Source organism: Podarcis muralis, chromosome 12 (genome assembly GCF_964188315.1).
Source record: "Podarcis muralis chromosome 12, rPodMur119.hap1.1, whole genome shotgun sequence".
NCBI lineage: Eukaryota > Metazoa > Chordata > Lepidosauria > Squamata > Lacertidae > Podarcis > Podarcis muralis.
Window position 1 is genome coordinate 29,090,312 of NC_135666.1, and position 20,794 is coordinate 29,111,105.

The 20,794-nt window shown below is 45.0% G+C and overlaps 1 protein-coding gene across 1 annotated transcript; it reads right to left on the minus strand.

Moving 5' to 3' along the window:
• Positions 1–1,101: 1,101 nt before the first annotated feature.
• Positions 1,102–20,416, minus strand: LOC114607242 (serum paraoxonase/arylesterase 2-like). Its single transcript, XM_028750250.2, has 9 exons — positions 20,278–20,416; positions 13,085–13,155; positions 10,192–10,247; positions 8,959–9,124; positions 7,672–7,798; positions 6,756–6,956; positions 4,047–4,128; positions 3,272–3,400; positions 1,102–2,884 (listed from the first exon to the last, which is right to left on the minus strand). Exons 1-9 carry the CDS (start codon positions 20,349–20,351, stop codon positions 2,726–2,728), a joined length of 1,065 nt encoding a protein of 354 aa, XP_028606083.1. The 5' UTR covers positions 20,352–20,416; the 3' UTR covers positions 1,102–2,725.
• Between the last annotated feature and the right edge of the window lie 378 nt (positions 20,417–20,794).

A 20,794-nucleotide genomic window follows, 5' to 3' on the forward strand; every position in this document is an offset into this window, starting at 1 on the left:
AGGAGGCACTGTCTTAATATCTCCAAACGTTGCTCAGAATGCCTCTCTGCAGTGAACCTTAACTCTTGATAGCTGTAGAAAATAGCCACAGTGACTTCAGAAAGGCCAGCAATGAAGACAACTCACTAGTAGATGCAATCAAAATAAATAAATAAATATTTTTTAAAATTGTCCAGTAGCATCTTAGAGAACTAAGTTTGTTCGGGGTATAAGCTTTCGTGTGCGTGCACACTTCATCAGTATCTGAAGAAGTGTGCATGCACATGAAAGCTTATACCCCGAACAAACTTAGTTGGCCTCTAAGGTGCTACTGGACAAATTTTTTTAAATTATTTATTTATTTCGATTGCATCAGACCAACATGGCTACCTACCTGAATAGTAGAAGCAGTAATTGGAAGACAACATTTTTATCCTGTTACAGAATGTATTATCCTTCTAGCAATGCACTTGGAAACTGGGGAGAAAGCTATTTAGACAGAACAAGTTAGGATATGTTGATCGTCATGCAAAAACCATACTAGTAGGGTGGGAGGTTTGTTGTAGACATGGCCACATTATCAGGGATAGTGGAGCGGGGCATTTTTTAGCCCATGGGCAGCGGTCCGTAATGAGCAACCTTCCAGTGGTTATATGCCAATGGTGAGCAAGGCCAGAAGCAAGGAAGTGGGTAGGGGAAGTGGCAAAAAAGCAGGTGGGGCCAGTGGCAAAAAGTGCTCAGTGCAACCGATGTGCAATTCTACCTCGGTACAGTAGGCGACGTTCCAGTCTATTCAAATGCCAGAGGTGTCTGCATGTGCTGAACTCACCTCTCCGTACAGGCACGCAAGCAGCTGGACCACAGTTCAAGGACATATCACACATGGCAAAGGCACCTGAGGAGCCTGCCAAAGGGAGAAGCAGCAGGATCTGAAGGGCTGGGGGTGAAAGAGGCTTGGCTGGGCAACAGACACATTTGGTCCATGGGCTTGAGGTTCCTGACCCCTGCCGTAGGGCGACGGGCAACCCAGTAGCTTCGAGGTTGTCTTTCAGAGACTGCTGCGATTGCAGTTTTCATAGGATGCATTTGGCTGAGATCAGCACAACCCAAAAACGTTTGAAATGTTGTTTACTTACTTTATTAAGAAACCTAATTGACTTGATCTATACAGTTGAGCAATTCATTTGGCAGCCAACTTTTAAGTTAAAAATCAGCCTCTGCGATAAGAGTAGAACATACTGCAATATCCCTGCATTATACCCCTTGCATAAAGTTGATTGCATAGGTGACAGCTTGTTCTAGGCTCTCTGCCAGGTTATTGCCAGTCTACTGCTAATAAGGCGAGGAAGAACTTCTCCTTCTCACCTGCAAAAGGAAAGGAGAAAGGAAAAACCAAGAGACTTCTACCCTTTAAAAGACATTACCCAGCTTCTTCTGCTGCTGTTTGATGACACAGATGATATCCGATGAGCAAACTGCCAGTGGGACAAACACTTTCTATACTTGTGAACTGTGAAGTGAGCGAAAGCTGTGCTTTGGGGCTGAAAAGGTGGTGCTTGGGCAAGAACCCAAGAACAGAGATACAGTCAGACCACTGGGCCCATCTAGCTCAGTAGTGTGTACACTGAATGGCAGCAGCTCGCCATCGATTCAGAACTGGGAAATCTCCCATGCTTACCTGGAGATGCCAGCAATCAAACCTGGGTCATTTTGGGTGCAAAGCGTGTTCCTCTCTCTGAGCTCACCTGCTTCTTCTCTCCAGATATATAGAAGAGGTTTGGGGACATTATCCCACAGCACTGCAGGGCAGTGGCATGGTGCTCTTTTCAGAAAAAGAGACTAGCCCTAATGCAGCTATGTGTCATGTGTGTCAGAATGCAGACTTTCACTTGCATATTCCTTGCCAGATGAGGAACAATTGCTGCTCTGCACATGGTTCCTCTCCTGGGTGCGGCTGTTGGGGAGGCACATGAAATTCTTCTTTTAAACTGCAGACAGTGCACCTATCAGATGTTCAGAAAGAGGAGTGGGGAATGGATTTAGACCCATCTCCACTTCCTTTGGGGCAGCTGATAGGTGCAATCGTTGCTCTTTTTAAAAGAGAGGGAGAGAGCGAGAGCTCTGTATCTATAGACGGAGTGGAATCAGATCCATCCCTCTTCAGGTCACGTTTGAAGCAGGCATTAAATGTGCCTCTTCCTAGGAATGACAGAAAGGCATAATTGCTAAGTATAAAGATTTCCTTAACAGTGGAAAAGATGATACAGGAAGAGGAGCAACTCTGAATGCGTGAGGTCTCAAATGTCCTTGGGAACCTTTTAGATGAAAGCCAAATCCTCCAGAAGCAGCAGCATCAATTAGTCATTAAGGATTATCTTTGATTCCCCCCACCCCACCAACAAATCACTCACTCCCACCAATAAAGTCATCAATGGTCATCCAGAAAATCGCAAATTAGCATCCATTTCTTTATGGATGCAGGCATTACTTGAGGTTCTCTGTTCAATTACACTGTCAAAAGGAGTCAACATAATCTTCCAATGTTGCTGCTTTCCTTTTCAAAAACGTATTTTTTCTTGTGTTACCTCCTTGAAGTGGGTGGTGGGTGAGGAAGGCCAGGAACATTCTTGTCAACTTTTATTGCAAAGTGTTTTGAAGTTAGCCATTTGAGAACTGCATCTGGTAGGAAGCTTGGCTCAGATTAAGGCTGACCTTTTCCGCTGTGACAAAGTCCAGGATGAGCAAACTACAGTTCACAGCGAAGAGCTCTGTGAAACACGGTGCCGATAAGCAGCTGATTGTCGTACACGTTTGCAACTGAGCACCCCTGGATTACTGACCCGTCGTCGACATACACTTGGGTGACTACAGGCTTCTCAGAAAGGATGCCCTGGATACGTAGGACCTGAAAAATGGTGAAGATTAACATCAGCTAGTCTGACACATGCTATAAAATCTGTGCTAATGAGTCATGAGGCTGCCTTCTGTCACCACTTCAAAAATCCCACGTTAACACAAGTTTGGTCTGAAAACTGTTCAAAATAAGTTTAAAGGGCTAAAAAGGTCCTCCTGTCAAATTTAAGGCAGAATCTTCTTGCTAAAGATGAATACCCTCTCATCCCAGAGTGGTTTACTGTCCCCCACCCCCACTGATGTTGGATTTCAACTCCAAACCAACACAGCCAATGGTCATCTACAAGGCCAAGGGTCCTTCACCCATGCTCTCATTTATGCTGGCTGAAAAGCTTCCACACAGTTTATCACACATCTTGCCAAAATAGTTCCTACTAACCTCTGAACCAGGAAGGTTTTCTGGATCATGGGAGATGAGTTTCATGCCATTGGGATGGCATCCCAGCCAAAGGTCTCCGGTGGAAGGATCGACCGATATGTTGTCAACTAGAGTGTCGACTGGCAATACCTGAAGCACACAGAAGAAACCACACAATGTGTAAGTAAAGCTTACAGCTGACATATGCAATGTTGAAAATTCATTCTTTTATCCATAGCTAGCATTGTTTGCCTGACAACACACTTAAAAAAAATATTTTTATTTATACATTTTAAAATGTACATCTCGCTTTTCACCACGCTTGTCACCATGCTTGTCTTGAACAACAAGGTACGCAATATGCAAAATTTAAAACATAAGCTAAATCTCCAAAATTTAAAACATAAATTAAACCTCCAAAATTTAAAACGTAAGCTAAATCTCCAAAACTTAAAACATAAATTAAATCTCCAAAATTTAAAACATAAGCTAAATCTCCAAAATTTAAAACATAAATTAATCCTCCAAAATTTAAAACGTAAGCTAAATCTCCAAAACGTAAATTAAATCTCCAAAATTTAAAACAAGGAGAAGGAGGAATTTAACACCTGAGAAGCATTCAGGTTGCAAAGGCTTCACTAAAGGCAACAAATGGATGGGTATGCATGCACACACATTCTAAACACAAAACAATATCGATGGGTTTGTGTGGAGGAGAACAGCCTAAAGTCCTTGGTTTGTTTCAGATATTCAGTATACCTGCATTAGGCTCATTTCTAAACTGGCCATGGCTTACCTTCAGAGGAGTTAAACTCAAATTCTCATGCTTTTCAAAGATGTGAATGCTTAGACCAAACAAGTCAGCAACATAGACGTACCTTGAAATGAAATGAAATGGGTGAAAGTCTCTTTCATGAATGCCTTTTTAGTTACAGGTAAGGAAATAACTTTGGCTTGGAACACAATGAAATATTTCATGAATGCAATTGTAAGAGGAGCTCAAAACAGATGGCGATGGTAATTTACAGTGCCAGGTTTTTTTTGGGGGGGGGGTGGAGATACTAATTTGTGTAATCCTTCCTTCCTCTGGGACAGTCCTAAAATAGAAATAAGTTTACTTATGGCAGGGATGGGGAATCTGTGGCCTTCCAGATGCTGATGAACTACTCCCAGCTTCTACCAACCCTGAACATTGGCCATGTTGGCTGGGCTGGTGGAAGTCCAAGAACATCTGGAAGGCCACAGATTCTCCACCCTTGCCTTGTGGTAACTGATCCTATAGATTCACCCCTAGGATGAGGGAGGCAAGCACAGGCAACATTGGGGAATGCTCCACTTGGACTGTCCCTTCCCTGATTCAATTTTACATGCTATATAATCTGTTTTAATACTTTAAGATTGCAAACCGCTTTGGGTGTCTTGGCAGAAAGGCGGTATATAAATGCAATGGATAACTAAATAAATGGGATGTTACCTAAGTGTTCCTCAAAATAGCAAGGAAACCAAAGATCTTGAAGAACCACCAGACGGTTTTCCCTATATTCATCCTTGCTAACCCATCTCAATTGGAGAGCATGCTCTCAAACAACGGTATTCTGGATTGGAACAGTATTGTGGGCTCATGCACTCTGCATGCCAAACTATGGTTTGCACAAACAAACCATTCAGGCGCAACAGTGTTTGATTTGCTGAGAGGGGGAAGGAGGAGGGGCTGCTCTGGTGCAAGGCTAGTTCATGCAAACAGGGAAATGTGCACTTAGTACATTTGGGGGGGTTGGGGGGGGTGAGGGGATCCACTATCAATTATCTCAGAAATAGTGATTTTATTTCTCTGACCTAAATAGAAGTATGTGAGTGGGGTGGGGAGAAGAGTCCTTATCATTCACACATTGCTCACACATTGATTTAGCACATTTAAAAGTTAATCCATCACTTCATTTTCACGTTAAGGTTGATGTCAAGTATGACATTAGCACTTTAGTTATTACATTTCAGGAAAACAAACACCACATTAGTTTAGCAAGCAGGGCTAGCAACTACAAAACAGTCATGTGCCCATCAGATTTCTTTTTTAAAAAGAAGCATCTGTTTGGAAAAGAAGCAGAAAGTGTCAGTACTTTAATGTCAACAAGAACCAACCCACACTCTGCTGCTTGACGCTGTTCTAAAAACAGCTCTGGAAAACGCAATGTGCTTGGACCAATGGAGAATGTTATGTACTAACCTTGGATCCTAGAACAATAGGCATGTAGGATCCTAGAATGCAACAACTGATTGGCTTGCAGGAGAAGACCAATCAGGCTCCAGGAAGAAGTTAATCAGCCTATTAGGCTGGTATATGCAACAACTGATTGGCCTGCAGGAAAAGACCAATCAGGCTCCGGGGGGAAGCAGAATCAGCCAATCAGTGTAAATAATGTATATAAAAGCCTGAGGTCTGGGGGGCAATTCAATCACTGTTTTACAAGCTGCAATAAAGAGCATGAAATCACTACAGGACTCCGAGTGTATTTCAGAGGACCACTGTAGGGACTGCCACCCACCCAACTCGGTGAGAGATGCTCCGTGAGAGTCACACAGGCGTTTCTTGGATTTTCTGCTTGGAGCTCAAGTGAAAAAGCTTTTCATGCAGCAGTGGTAGGAAACTTTTGGCTCTCCAGATGTGCTGGGCTACAACTCTCATCCCTGACCCCTATCTATGCCGGTGAGGAGGACGGGGGTGTAGTTCAACAATATCCAGAAGGCCAAAGGTTCGCCACACTTGCAAAAGATTATCAAGGGGTGTCCTGCCTTCCTCTAGCTTCTTCATTGGCTGGGTTCAACTAACTGGTCCCACCAGCAGAAGCCCACACAAGGATTTCAGCTCTCCTCCCCCTCCTTTCCCACTGACTCTGGGGTGTGTGTGACAGGAGGACAGCCTGTCAGCTGGGGCAGGAGAGGACAGATCGCTCTGTCAGTGCAAAGCAGTGGAAAATTTCCTTAGCTCTATGTTGAATTCCTCCCTTAGTTGGTACAGTAGAAGATTGGTTTCCAGGGAGGGGGAGAAGGAAAACCCTCCAAATAACTCATGTGAGTAAAGAAGGGTTACTATCCACTGGCTGGGACCCAAAGCTAGTACAAACATAGACCCAGATAAGTCAATTTAAATATTAACGGTGAAATGCTATTGTGCAATGTAGACACTCAGATGAATTACAGCTTAAACCAAGAGACAATGAGCTGTACCTTCTGTTTGTTCACTTTATTGCCAAGATAAAAGTTATCAGAAATATCAGGGTATAATGAGGACCCCCTTGCTGCTGTTTACATTTATTACCCATTACTGTTCTTTCTTTAGTTGTTGTCATGTATGTGGGGGTTTTGAAACTGTGCTTAAATCTGAATTCTCTTTCCTGTATTTATGTTAGCCTCCTTGAAGACTGCATTGACTAAAGGAGAGCAATATTTTAAAACAAAATAAAATACCTTTACGGCATATAAGCCATGCTACCTGCAAGATACCTACTTCCCGTCAGGTGAAATGTTAATGCCATTGGCAGAGTAAAATCCCGACGCCACTTCTTTAACTTCTTTCGGACTGTAGTAGACAACATTTGTCCAGGTAAGGCCTAGGAATGTTTCCAAGTAGATCAAGATGAGCTCTGTGAAATAGTGGTCATTGGTGGCATAGAAACTGTCAGGACCCAGAGCCACAATATCATTCACACTAGGACAAAAAAAAGGAGAAGAGTAAATAAAAATACGGTTGTCACCTAAGCTGCTGTGTAGAGACATAGCAAGTTGTATACCAGACATGGCAAGGTTTACAGGCAGGCAGGCTTATTCAGTTTTCCACCTGTCTTCCCTAACTTGTTGTCCTCCTGATGTTCTTGGAACAAAACTCCTATCATCCTTGCTGGCTGGGGCTGATGGGAGTCAGAATCCAGAACATCTGGAAGGCACAAGTCTGCATATGAGCATTCACAATTGCATACCATACCATCATGCAAGCCAAGAGTGATCTCAGTTCCCTTGAGTGTCAGACCTTATTCAGACAAAATGGTACCATCCACACACAGGAGGGAGGTATCAGCCAACACAGGGTGCAGGAGGGCAGGCAGTGGGGAACCTGAAGCTTGCAGTATAAACAAAACTCTGCAGTAAAACCCTTTCAGTATAAACAAAACTCTGCAGTAAAACCCTTAATCAGGACTGAACATGCCCAGAGAGCGTGGAATGCTGACCAACTGAAAACTGAGGGCAAAATGGAACCCTGGGCCAAATGGAACCAAAATGGAATCCCTGCATGGCGCAACATTTCATTGCAGGTCCAGCTTGCAAGTAATAAGTAGCTGTTCTGCATATTGCGCAGAGTGCTTGGCATAAATTAAAACGGGCTCTTCAAATTCAAAGGAGACAGAATTGTTTTATATATTATATACCTTGGCAGAAGCTCGTGTTTGATCGTTTTCAAGTGCACCAGAGAATTGTCGTCCTCCACAAATTTAAATAGCTCCACCGTTGACTTCTGATGTGGGTGATTTACGACGAAGAGGTACACAGTGTCATCTAGGGAAAGGCAAAAACTGAATGAGTCTGACAAAACAAGCAATGAAGTATGAGTGAACTTATGGAGACCGTATATGGGGAAATGAAGCAGCTCTCAGCAGCTGCCCCGTCTAGGGATCTCCTAATGTAGCTGAGAGAGGCTACTGCACTCCACTGTCAAAACACAATCCGGAGATATGCTGTTCCCATTTCTACCAAATCTTTAAGTGGAAGGATGTGATGGCCATGCCGTCTCCCGCATGTTCCTTCCCCTACATTCCCCCTCTCATACCTGCAGGATTCCAGGGCCTGCACAGAACCAAACAGATATCATCTCCTATGACCATTTCAACCTCCAGTTTGCAACCCACAGTCAAGCCTATGTAGAGATACAACTTGAGCATACTACCATCCTTTCCGATGTGCATCTAAAACTAAAGTCATGAGCCAATGCTAAGCACTTTTAAATACCATTGACTCCGGTTAGAAAGCTAAGCACATGGGAACATTCAACAACATGTCTCAGCTCTCTATTTCAGGTATAGAAAACCTGCAGCTCTTCAGATATTATCGGACAGCAACTCTCATCAGCTCCAGCCAGCGGTCAGAGATGATGGAAATTGGAGTCCAACAGCATCTCGAGTGCCACAGGTTCCCCATCCTTGGTCTATAGCAGGCATGGCCAAACCTGACCCTCCAGCTGTTTTGGGACTACAACTCCCATCATCCCTAGCTAACAGGACCAGTGGTCAGGGATGATGGGAATTGTAGTCCCAAAACAGCTGGAGGGCCAAGTTTGTCCATTCCTGGTCTATAGGGTATTCTTGGAGGCAACACCCCAGCTATGGAACTCCCTCCCAAGGGAAATCAGGCAGTCCCCTCTTTACCTGATTTCAGGAAACGTGCAACAACGTTTAAAAAATAAAATTATCCAGGGCTTTAGCCAAGAGTTCCATGGCATTCTCATGGTTTAAACTGCTCTGTGTAATATAATATAATATAATATAATATAATATAATATAATATAATATAATATGATGTTGTTCTGAATTGTTTCATTCCATTTTATTGTTATCAGCTATCCTGAGCTCCCTTTGGAGAGGAAGGAATGCTATAGATGTGAAACAATAAACAGAATAAATACTATTTTATCAGCCTTCCTTATGGGCAAATCTACTTACCATCACCAATATATAAGCTGATCCCATGAGGGTTAAAGGATGCCAGATCAAACCCCCGGCTGATTCTCAGCTCAACAGGTCGAGGATTGTCTTCTTTTAGATCCATCAGAAGTATTTCTCCTCTTTTATTAGGGGCAAGTGATACTATCCCGGGGTATTTCAAACCCTATGCAAACAAAGAAAGCAGGCCTTTTGTCACATGAAGGGCTAGGAAGATCTCAGAGAGAAGTTTTCATAACTCATCTGTTTTCCTTGGATATTCACTGAAATGCGAAGCTGTGGTCCTCCGAATGTTGCTGAACCACAACTGTCATCATCCCTAACCATGGGCTGCACCCGCTGGGTTTGATGGGAGCTCCTGTCCGGCAACAACCAGGCGGCCACAGGTTAGCCATCGCTGCTTTAAAATAGCTATGTAATGGTAAAGGGACCCCTGACCATTAGGTCTGGTTTTGACCAACTCTGGTGTTGCGGTGCTCATCTCGCTTTATCGGCCGAGAGAGCTGGCGTACAGCTTCCGGGTCATGTGACCAGCATGACTAAGCCGCTTCTGACAACCCAGAGCAGCACACGGAAACAACGTTTACCTTCCCGCCGGAGTAGTACCTATTTATCTACTTGCACTTTGACGTACTTTCGAACTGCTAGGTGGGAAGGAGCAGGGACCAAGCAATGGGAGCTCACCCCGTCGTGGGGATTCAAACCGCCGACCTTCTGATCAGCAAGTCCTAGGCTCTGTGGTTTAACCCACAGCGCCACCCACGTCCCAAAATAGCTATGTAGTCCAGGTTTATTAGGGCTTCCCCTAAATTCCACCAATAGATGGATTACAGTATCCCTCAGTGCCTTACTGTGTGGTCAGCAGAGATACCATGTAGGGGGGACCCAGCCCTGCTGCACCAGTCCACTTGGGAGAAGGCTTTGTTTTATTTACCGGGTATTTATTTTATACTATTGAGCGGTTTTTAGCCTCTTAGCATGCTGGGATGGTGGGGGAAAGCTAGTAACGGTGACCTAATCTTCAAGCCCACTCTTGCACTCTTTAACCATCAGTCTCTAATGAGCACCCCTGCATTCTGCCCAGTTATGTACAGAGTGAAAGGCATTCTGTTAAAAACTAGGGGTGTGTTTGTGCGGGAATAGATCTGGCCTGCAATTTTCAAGTATTCCTTCGGTGCATTGCGAACTCAAGCCCAGCCTTCCCTGAAAGACAAGCCTACTGGGATAACTTACAGAACTAATGAAAGCCAGGCCATTAGGAAGTATGTCAATATCTTCCGAGCCAGTTTCTGCAAAGAAAAAAAAGGGGGGAAATCTTGCTCAGACACATCCATACAATGCAGTAGAGTACAAGGTTGCTTCTTTTAAAGTATTGGGACATAGACTGCATTATTCTGAGTCGGGCCATTGCACTTTACACGTGTGTAGGAAACACACACCATGGAAGCAATGAGAGAACAGCCCCACTGAACTGTTACTCAGAACCAAGGAGAGACAGGAATTCAGAGGCGACAAGCTGGGCCAATGCTAAATTCTCTTTTATCTGCGGCTGGAAGCTGCAAAAGGCTCTGGTTGCTATGGTGATCTTTGCCCATCCACAAGAAGCAAATGCAATGGAGAGGAATGGCTGAGAGGCTAGCTAACCTTCAGCTGGGAAATGTGCCAGGGGGAGGGCGTGTTGCGTAGGCCAAGGCTCTTGTGAAGATCTCGGGGCTTGGCTCTATCTGCTGACATGTTTGCTCTGCACTGGCATTAGGAGCACACAAGTTGTCACAGCTCTTATCGTGCACAAGTTCAACTCTCTCTCGCTGGCACACAATGCCAGCGTGCTCAGAATATCACCCTCAAGCGATGCTGACTCAGCACCCTCAGTAGGCTCCCTGGACTTAGATGAGGCACACACTGATAATCCCCTTAGGCAATATCTGACTTTCTTGTCAAGAGTTGAAAGAACAGGCAGCAGGCCCTCTGCTAATCTCAGGGCCCTGGCAAACGCTCCACCCTGCAAACAGCCTGCCTTCTGAAATAAGGGGTGTGGAAAGTCTGGTATTATTCAATAGAGAAGGTATTATTATTGTGGTTTTGCCAGAACAAAAAATAACTAAACACCTAAATATCAGTCCATACAGAGCAAACCACAGTGATAAAATAAAATAAATAGTTCGGTGTTCTTTTACTGCCAAGAATGACTAGTTATATAAGAATTTGAACTTGGAAGGGACTCATGCTAGGTGTAGTTCACCTTGGTAACAGAACCTGTAATGACTGGAATGTCAAAACTAGGACTTGGAAGGCCCAGGCTAAACTCTCTGGGTTATCTTAAGCCAGTCACTGACTGTCAGGCCAAACTACCTCACAGGGCTGTTGTAAAGATTAAAAAAAGGAAGGGGGAAGGAAGAGTGTATGCCATAATTATCTCCTTGGAGGAAAACATGGGTTAAAAAACATAACCAAAAAAATCAATATTTTGAGGGAAACACAGCTGCTGTATGTAGATTGGTGTTTCCTCAGCAAACATGGAAAGTGGGGGAAACATGCATTCAGAAGTGGAGGAATCTCCAGAGACAGGGTCCTCAGGCTTGTGCATGAGGGTGTATCTGTGGCAAAACCAATGTCATAGCTGTCAACTTTTCCCTTTTCTTGCGAGGAATCCTATTTGGAATAAGGGAATTTCCCTTAAAAAAAGGGAAACGTTGACAGCTATGACCAATGTACACGCAAAAACTATGTTAGCTGCACAGAGTGTGCAGTTGGCCTCAGCAACTAAGGAAGAATGCATTGCTCAGTCCTTACCTTAGGTCAAGCTTGCAACAACTGCACCAAATGTTTGAGCCTCTGTACAAGAACTACAGCTTAGAGCAGGCTTCCCTAACATGGCGCCCTCCAGATGTTTTGAACTACCATTCTTATCCACCGCAGGCAGCATGGCTAATAGTTGGGGGTGATGTGAGTTGTAGTCCAAAACATCTGGAAGGCGTTGAGGGAATGATGATTTAGAGAGCAGTCCCATCCCCAATACAGTATACTTTCAGCATATGCCAACTCTCATCATTTGATTACATTATTGATGTGAGACAGGAACAACTTCAGCTGTCATTTCAACATCTCTTGAGTCAATCATGCCCCTGACAGCCTCCAGAATTCGTCCCTGTCTAAGGCATGTTGCCAGCAGATCCAAGAGGATTACAGAGGGCCAATTCAAGAGTGTTGGTTCAAATTGGTACTCTGGTGGTTTTAAGAAAGGGAAAGCATTTACAGGGTTCTAGTTCCCCCTGGATTTCAAGTGTGCGACTAAGTCAATAAAAACAAAATATCATAGGAAGCGGCCTAGTCAAGACTGTGTATCATCTACACCAGTGGTGGCTAATTTGTGCCAAGGATTACAACTTCCATCAGCCTCAGTCAGCATCCCATTCAGGGACGCTTTTTCAGAGTCTCCTGTAGAAGGGCTTCACACTCCCTATTAAACTGGAAATATCAGGTATCAACCCTGGGCTGCTTGGCATGCCAGCTGAATGAATGGGTCTTTACCACAAATGCCCATCTATTAGGGTTTTAAGTCTTGTTTTAAATGTGTCCTTTGCTTTGTGCCTTTAACGGCTTTTAATTATCGTAAATTGCCTTGAGACAGTGTTTTAGAAGGCAATTAATAAATCAACAATAACAGTAATAATGCAAAGAATGCCCTCCACTAATTGAGCTAAGGTCCCTGCATGGTCATTTACTTCACTGGTCTTCAACTGGTGGGGCGCAGTCTGACCCAAGGTGGGTTGCAACAGGAGCACGACTATCACGCATATGGTAAAAAAAAAAAGAAGGAAACAGGTCCCCAAACGGATCTTGGAATTAAACGTGGCTCCTGAGTCTGAGAAGGCTGAAGATACCTAATATAGTTTTCACAACCAGCCTGCAGACCCAATCTCTGTTCTTTTCTGCACAATTCCATATAAATACTATTTACGTAACAATAATACTAATGAAGCGCCTCTAAAAACAAAACCAAGTACAAAAATTGAGACGATGTAAATCCCTCTGGAAAGAGGGCTTATTTAAATAGGCATAGAAAGGATGGAGAAAAGAGAATTCGGAGGGAATAAACGCAAACAAAAGCATGCAGGAGACCTACCAATTCCTTTTATAAGGTGGCAGTTTGTAAGCCGCTTCGGTTTATATTCTCGCGAGGCACACAATCTATGTCTGGAGGAGAAAGCAAATATAAACGTAGACTTAAAATGGGAAATATGGAAGAGCAAAACCTGCCCCATGTAGTCCAGCATCCTGGCGGCCACAGTGACCCATCAGATGCCTCCAGGAAGCCCACTCACAGGGCAAAGAGAACAGCCCTCTCTTGCGTTTGCTCCCCAGAACTGGTACCTTGGGCTCAGACTGGTCAACTATTCACATTTAAATGCATTGTGCCCCTCTCCCCAAAGGGCTTTGGTGCATGCATTCCTCCCTATAGCCTTTCTGATGGGTTCATTGCCAAATTCTACCTCCATTCAGATGACACTTACACCTCCTTTGGCTGGAATGGAATGCTCCCTACTTCCAGTGAGCTTCCCTCCCACCGGCCCAGCCAGTATAAACTGGATATAAATGGCATGATTAATCCAGAAATGCCTTGAGTCTTGCAGAGCAGTCCTATACGTGTCTACTCAAAATTATGTCCCGTTGAGCTCAACAAGGTTTGTTCTCGGCTAAGTGGGTAGAGGACTGAAGGCTTAGATCAGGGGTCAGCGACCTTTTTCAGCTGTGGGCTGGTCCAGCGTCCCTCAGACCATGTGGTGGGCCGGACTATATGGGGGGGGGGGGAACGAACAAATTCCTATGCCCCACAAATAACCCAGAGATGCATTTAAAATAAAAGGACACATTCTACTCATGTAAAAAGACGCTGATTCCTGGAACATCTGTGGGCCAGACTGAGAAGGCGATTGGGCTGCATCTGGCCCCCGGGCCTTAGGTTGCCTACCCATGGCTTAGATACTAAGCCATCACCAGGGTGTGTGTGTGTGTGTGTGTGTGTGTGTGTGTGTGTGCAGTGCATCTCACAGAAGAGTGCTTCAGGGAAAGGACTGCTCTTTAATGAGGGCAGGACAGTCAGAACTGCAACTGACACTGGCTTTAACTTTAATAATTTCTTTCGGAGCTTGTTTTTCCCCTCCCTCCTCCCTCCCATTCCTTCTTTCTTCCATGTGTCAAGTCTTTTTAAGACTATGGGCCTGAGGGCAGGGACTGTCTTACCAAAAAAAACAACAAACACCAAAAACAGCTTTAAGCCCCTGAGTGTCTTTTTCATCCAGCACTTCCAAAACCAAGAACTATCGTGCCCCTCGATTTCATGACTTTATGAGTTGCCATTGTTTTAAGGAGACCCACCAGATGTTTTCTGTTGCAGAGGCTAGAACTGCCTTTTTGAAGCCAATGAGGAACCATTGCAGGGGGGAATCATTTTAGGACATGTCAGTACACCACACACCCGTGTTTGCCTTTATCTTTCCCGAAAGTTTGTAGCATGGTGAGCAGAAGATTGCAAGATAAGGTGCTAAGCTCAGCTTCCAGCAGCAGTAGCAAAGGAAACACCCCTGTTCTTATGGTGTCACAGTGTTCCCCAACGCCCACTGCTGAACAGGCAACACCATCAGTATTGACTTAATAGTGCCATTGAAAACATGATTTGGAAGCTAGGAAAACTTGGGAAAGGTAGGAGGAATCAGCCACACCCTGCTTAGCTTTATTGCAGGTTGTGCCATCCAATGCATGTATTAAAGGACCTTTGAAAAGGCTTTCAACCAGACTTCCTCAACCTCGGCCCTCCAGATGTTTTGAGACTACAATTCCCATCATCCCTGACCACTGGGCCTGCTAGCAAGGGATCCTGGGAGTTGTAGGCCAAAAACATCTGGAGGGCTGAGGTTGTAGAAGCCTGCTTTAAACTAAAGGACCATCTCACTTGGTAGCAGTCATGTAGGGCAAAGTGTTTTCCATACCTCCCCACTCCCCGCCCATAATATTTTCAGCTTCATAAGTTCATTTGTAGCAATGAATGGGTGTCAACTGCAAATTGCGAAAGTTTCCACACACAAAAATAGCTTTGTCTACTAAACAAACAAAAGTAAAACAAGAAAGCTAAATAGGGCAAGCTGATGCACACTGAAATTTTACTCTCTTCGAATTAACATAATTAAAAGATTTCCAGCAATGGCAGTGATTATATGACTTTCCTTCTATTGCAGAACAAATTTCCGCTTGGGTGGTGAATCACATTCAGGTTAGTCAGTTCATATAGTTCACAGACTGCCTCAGGTGCACACCATACATTTAAAGCATATTAAAAGCACACACACACACCCTGAAGATTTCTGGGAACTGTAGTTTATCCCTCACAAAGCTGCACTTCCCAGCACCCTTGCCAAACTACAGTTCCCAGGATACTTTGGGGCAGGGGGAAATGTGCTTTAAATGCATGTTGTGTACAAAATCTCATTGAAGATCTCTTGGGAAATGGAAAGCCACAGTTAATTGGCATTTTTATGCCAATGCACAAGAAAGAACGTTGGCACTTTGGACTGCATTCACTGCCTAGGTCTAACTGCAGCTTTTGGTCTCCACAATTTTAGATTCAGGTAGGTAGCCTTGTTGGTCTGACGCAGTCCAAATAAATTAAAAAATTGTCCAGTAGCACCTTAGAGACCAACTTAGTTTGTTCTGGGTATAAGCTTTCTACCCAAACAAACTTAGTTGGTTTCTAAGGTGCTACTGGACATTTTTTAAATTTTTTAAATTTATTTGGTCTCCAGAGTTTGAGTGGTAGAAACCAGCAGCGATAATTCAGGTACGAGCAATGCAAATGGTGACAATCCAACCCGCGCTTGTTTCAGTGTAACCCTGTGGACACAGTAGAACGCTAAAGCACATTGGAAGCTCATTCTTTTCCTCAGATAATTTTGGGCACTGTAGTTTACCCATCACAAAGTTAGAATTACCGGTACCAGGAACCCTTAACAAACTACAATGCCCAGAATTCTTTGAAGGAAATAATGTGCTCCAAATGTGCTTTAAATGAAGAGACATCAACCCTGTGAGACATTTTAGATTGAGGTGGCTCATCCTAGTGAGCTTTGTGGCTCAAGCAGTTGGAACATACTACATTGAAAGACTTGGGAAATGTTTGTTTTGGGCAATCAATGGTTTAAAGGGAAAACTTCTCAAATATTTAAAGAGATTGCCCAAGGGCAGACTGGACAAGGCATTACAACAATGGTTACAACAATGACTGCTTAGGGTACAACCCAAGAGGAAATATCTCCTACCTCACTCCAATGAATGGAAGCTACACAAGGGTAGCTTGCTTTCATTTCAGTGGGGCTTGCACAAGAGATCTTCTCTGTGGAATTTCCCCCCTAGAAGTTTCAAGAAGGAATTGGACAGACAGCTGTCAGATATGGTTTAAATCAGTGGTGGCTAGCCATTTCTGGCCTGAGGTCTGCAGTTACCGACTGCCAGCTCCCCAAGGGGTCAGAACAGATTGTCCTCCCCACAATCTCTCTCTCTCTCACCCACCGAGCTACACGGCCTGCTTCCATGCAGATTAGCTGAGGAGAGCTATGCTCCCTCACACAGGAGTCCCTGATGATGTCTCAATAAATATTTCACAGAAAATACTTCCAGGGATTCCTAACATTGCTATCTGCTGGAAGGACCACGTTAATAGAATACAACAGACAAAACCATGGCTGCCCATGCTCTATTAGCACAGCAGTCTCCAGATAACAGTTGCTATCCCTTTGCCTCGCCCCAATTCTTTTTTTTTTTTTTACAACTTCAATATCTACCTCCACTTCACTGCTGTGTTAGCAAGATTGCAACATAACGGGCTTGCACTGCAAAGCCCTCTTGTCACAGTGTAAATAACCTGAAATGAGTATACAGTACATTTCCATGGCACTTTAACCAGAGATTCAATGTACATTTAGTTGGAAGTAAACCTGGATGTCATCTCTTCGTTCTTCACCCTAGTAAGGAATGTTTGCATTCTAACCTTTAAAAAAATCTTTTGTATTGCAGCAACGCTTTTCAACTCCCCATGAACACCCCATTATATTTATTGTGTTTTGATACGGTTCATCCTCGCTAGGAAGGATTTTGCACAACTGGTTTTGTTTCCTCTGAACACGCACCGGGAGTTACTTCTTGCATAAATGCTCTCATCAGTAACACAAATATGCAGTCTTGGCTTCATGTCTTCCCGCTGGAGTAGGAAGCCTATGTGATCCCTCTGCAGTTTGCAACAGAATAACGGGGCCTCAGTATCACTGATGTGCAGCTATTTGAATTATGCTGCTTCCAGCTGTGACAACAGTACACTTACCCACCACTGCCGAGCAATGAGACGTTCCATATTCCTCATTCAAACTCAAATTGTGTAGCATATAAAACTGTTATCTGAAGGCGGGGGGGGGGGGCAAGTAGCTGGTCGTGTGAAAAAGAAAACTGCTTGTTGCTGTCCATGTTTACAAAAGTAAAATATGATGCCATTGTTATCTCCTTAACTGCAGGTTTCCCTGGCTATGTTTGTTTATTATGCCCTCTTATAATTTTCCACCACGTGTAATCCTGCGAGATAGCTAGTTAGCAACCCAACATACACCCAAACATACATGCAAGTGTAATGAATGAACTAAAATGAATGGGACCCATTTTAAGCCAAGCGTTTTAAGTTTGGGAGTGTTCGGCTGCCTTATTCCACACACTTGCAACCAAGAGGTCTTAACAAGTAATTCTCTACAGAGAACTATGGCAAGCATTGTTGCAAATTATGCTCCCTGGTCAAACTGGAAATGAAGGTTGTCATTGGCTGTTGACAAGAGTACATTAACACCAAGAGGTTGGTTTGCGAACCAAAGAGCATTCATGCCAGATCACCAGGGGTATCACAGAGCAAAGCGTCTGCAGATCAAGAAACAGGGACAAAAATTAAAAACAAATAAATGGATATCCCTTTTCTTGCCCTCCCCCCCCCCCCCGCACCAAGCCCAGAGGACCGCAAGCCTCTTCCTTCCAATTAACTATCCAATTAGCAGAGCGCTTACTCATAAACCAAAATATATGCTGGCTTTATAATTAGTTTATATTACATTTATGCACCATTCAGAAGGTTGACATTTAACAACCTTTGTCCCTCAGCCAGAACAGAGAGTCTTATTACTCCACACACAATACAAAGTACATAACTAACTGCAACTCGGCCCTGCAAAGTAATATGAAATATGAAACTAGTGCTTTTTTGCCCAGGCACTCCCACTTCCAGCAAGGGAATCCAGTTAAAGGAAAACTGCATGAGAAAGTAACCCACAGGAAAAAGGAAGGCCTGCCATTTCCTTCTGTATGCCCCTTTTGCTCTTAAAAACCAGACTTCCCTCCTATTAACCCACCCCCAGCTTTATGTACAACTGAGGCAGCCATATCCACACCATACATTTAAAGCACTCTTCCCAAATAATACTGGGAATAGTAGTTTGCTAAGGGTGCTGACTGCACAGAGCAATTCCCAACAACTACAGTTCCCATGGTTCACCATGCCTGTAAAATTGTATAAGAACACTTTTTAATGCTTGGTGCAGTCTCAAGACTTACAGTGTGTGTGTTCTCATCCATTTAAAGCACTCTTAAAGCACACTCCATCTTCGCTGTGAGTCCTGAAGACCTGTTCCCTACCTTGCTGGCCAATTTCCAGCTGGCCTGGCTGACTCCAGCTGCAAAAGCTGAACAAACTCTTGGGTTGGGGTGCTCTTGCTGGTTTTATCCATGTCTTTATTTCAGATCTTGGGATTTATGTGGAAATTGTTCAGTTTGGCTGTGCATTTTTTAATCTTTTATTTATTGTTTATGACTACCTTTGTTATGTTATAGTTATGCATTTTTCATGCTGTAAGCCGCCTTTGGCATGCTTTAAACTGTGGAAAGGCATCATACAAATAAAATTAAGTATGCATGTATAAACTCAAGATTTGCTGCACTCATACACGTGTTGAGCAGAAAATGCAAACAAGTACATTTGCAACAGCTTTGGCTCATTGGGGGCCACAAATGGGTTTAGTTTTCTCGCTACCTCTACCTCAACTGTGCAATGAATTTTGCCAAGAGTAGCAGCAAAGCTTAGTCAGTGCAGAACTTGACATTGTTGCAGCAAAGGACACTTTCCCAAACATCATGAATGTAGAGTAGCTTCTTGTGTGTTGCAAGGGGGGGGGGGAGTGCTTAACCCTCTCCACTAAACTGAATTTTAGGTGGGTTGCTGTCAATTCTCTCCAGCAGATAGGAAGAGGCCATTTCCCTACCAGCTGGGTTTACTTTCAAATTCTGGAGCCCAAGGGGAGGAAGTCAGAAGAAGAACCTGTTAAAATTGGGGAAACTGGCAGATAATGAGTTAAGCATCCCCTTTCCCATCCCCCTTCCATTCTTTGGGAAACAAAGAGCCTCAGTGCCTTGTTCTGCCCACAGCGGGGATGAGATGCAAGCAAGCAGCAGCCGACCCGCTATTTTAGGAGGGGCAGAAGACATTGAGATGACATTATATATCTTGCCCGGAGAATCTAGGCGCTACGGCTAAACAAAGGGTCGAGGCTTCCAGCCGAACCCCCACCACTTTCTAACCTAATTTAGCGGAGGAAACTTTCCCAGGGCCCAACAAGGCAGTTCGTCCTGAACTCTTCTCTTTAAAACAAGAGGGAGAGAAGCCAAGAAAGCAACGAGCTCCCTCAGTTCTGAATCAGACACGTCTTAGGAACCGATTTTTTTTTAACGGCCGAATCAGACGGCCCCAACATGTACGCTTTTGCTGCTGCGTTTTCTTCTAAACGCGCAGCAGAGGCGGCTGCAGAGTCCCAGCCACTTGCAGCGCGATCCTATGGCTCCTAACTCCGAAGAAAGCCCCGTGGAGTTCAGCGGGGCTCTGACGGCCAGGGACTAGCTTTCGGCTGCGATCCTGCTGTTGCTGCGCACGTTTTCCCTGGGGGTAAAGCGCGCCACTGAAAGCGCAGGATGGCACCGTGAGCGAGCGAGCGAGGGGACGAAAGGGAACCGAATGGCAGATCCCCAACCCAAAGCGCGCAGTCGGATCTATCGCCTGCCTGCGCCTCCTTTTGCGCCTCGCTCCCTCCCTCCAGCCCCGCAAGAGGGTGAAAGGCAATCGGGGCAGCCCGATCCTATGCGGAGTGAACCTCCATCTGAACGCGATGAACTCCCGGAGCGAGTCCCCCACCCGGGGAATACTTCACCCGTAAACAAGCCGAGCACGGCGCCGAGGGAGCAACTTACCGAAATCCCATCAGCCTTTCTCCGATCAAGGCGCCCAGGACCCCGACGATGGCGAGCGCCAGCAGCTTCCCCATGGCTCAGCCCCCGACGCCCCGCAGGCGACTGTCAGCCGGCAAGTTCAACAGGAAGTTTCCCTCCTCCCCGCCCGCCTCGGATTAAGCCGGCAGCGCCTCCCACCTGCGCGAAACCGCCCCGCCGAGCCGAGAGAGTGACCGCAGCCCCGAGGAGACGCGTCTGGGGCTGCCCTGCCCTCCGCCCCGCCCGGGAGAAGAAGAGCGGGGCGAAGGAGGCGGAGGGAACGCGGCGCGTGGAAGCGAATTATGGGCAAACCGAGAGAAGCGCCGCGCAGCCTTGTCGCCAAGAGTTCGGCGGGGACGTGCTGCTTTCCCGCCCTTTCTGTGAGGCCGAGGTGGGTCTAAGGGGCCTCCAGGTTTCGCTGGACTTCAGCTCCCTTCAGCCTGGCTGCTGGTCAGAGATGGTGGACCACAGGCTCCCCATCTCTGATATATGTATTTTT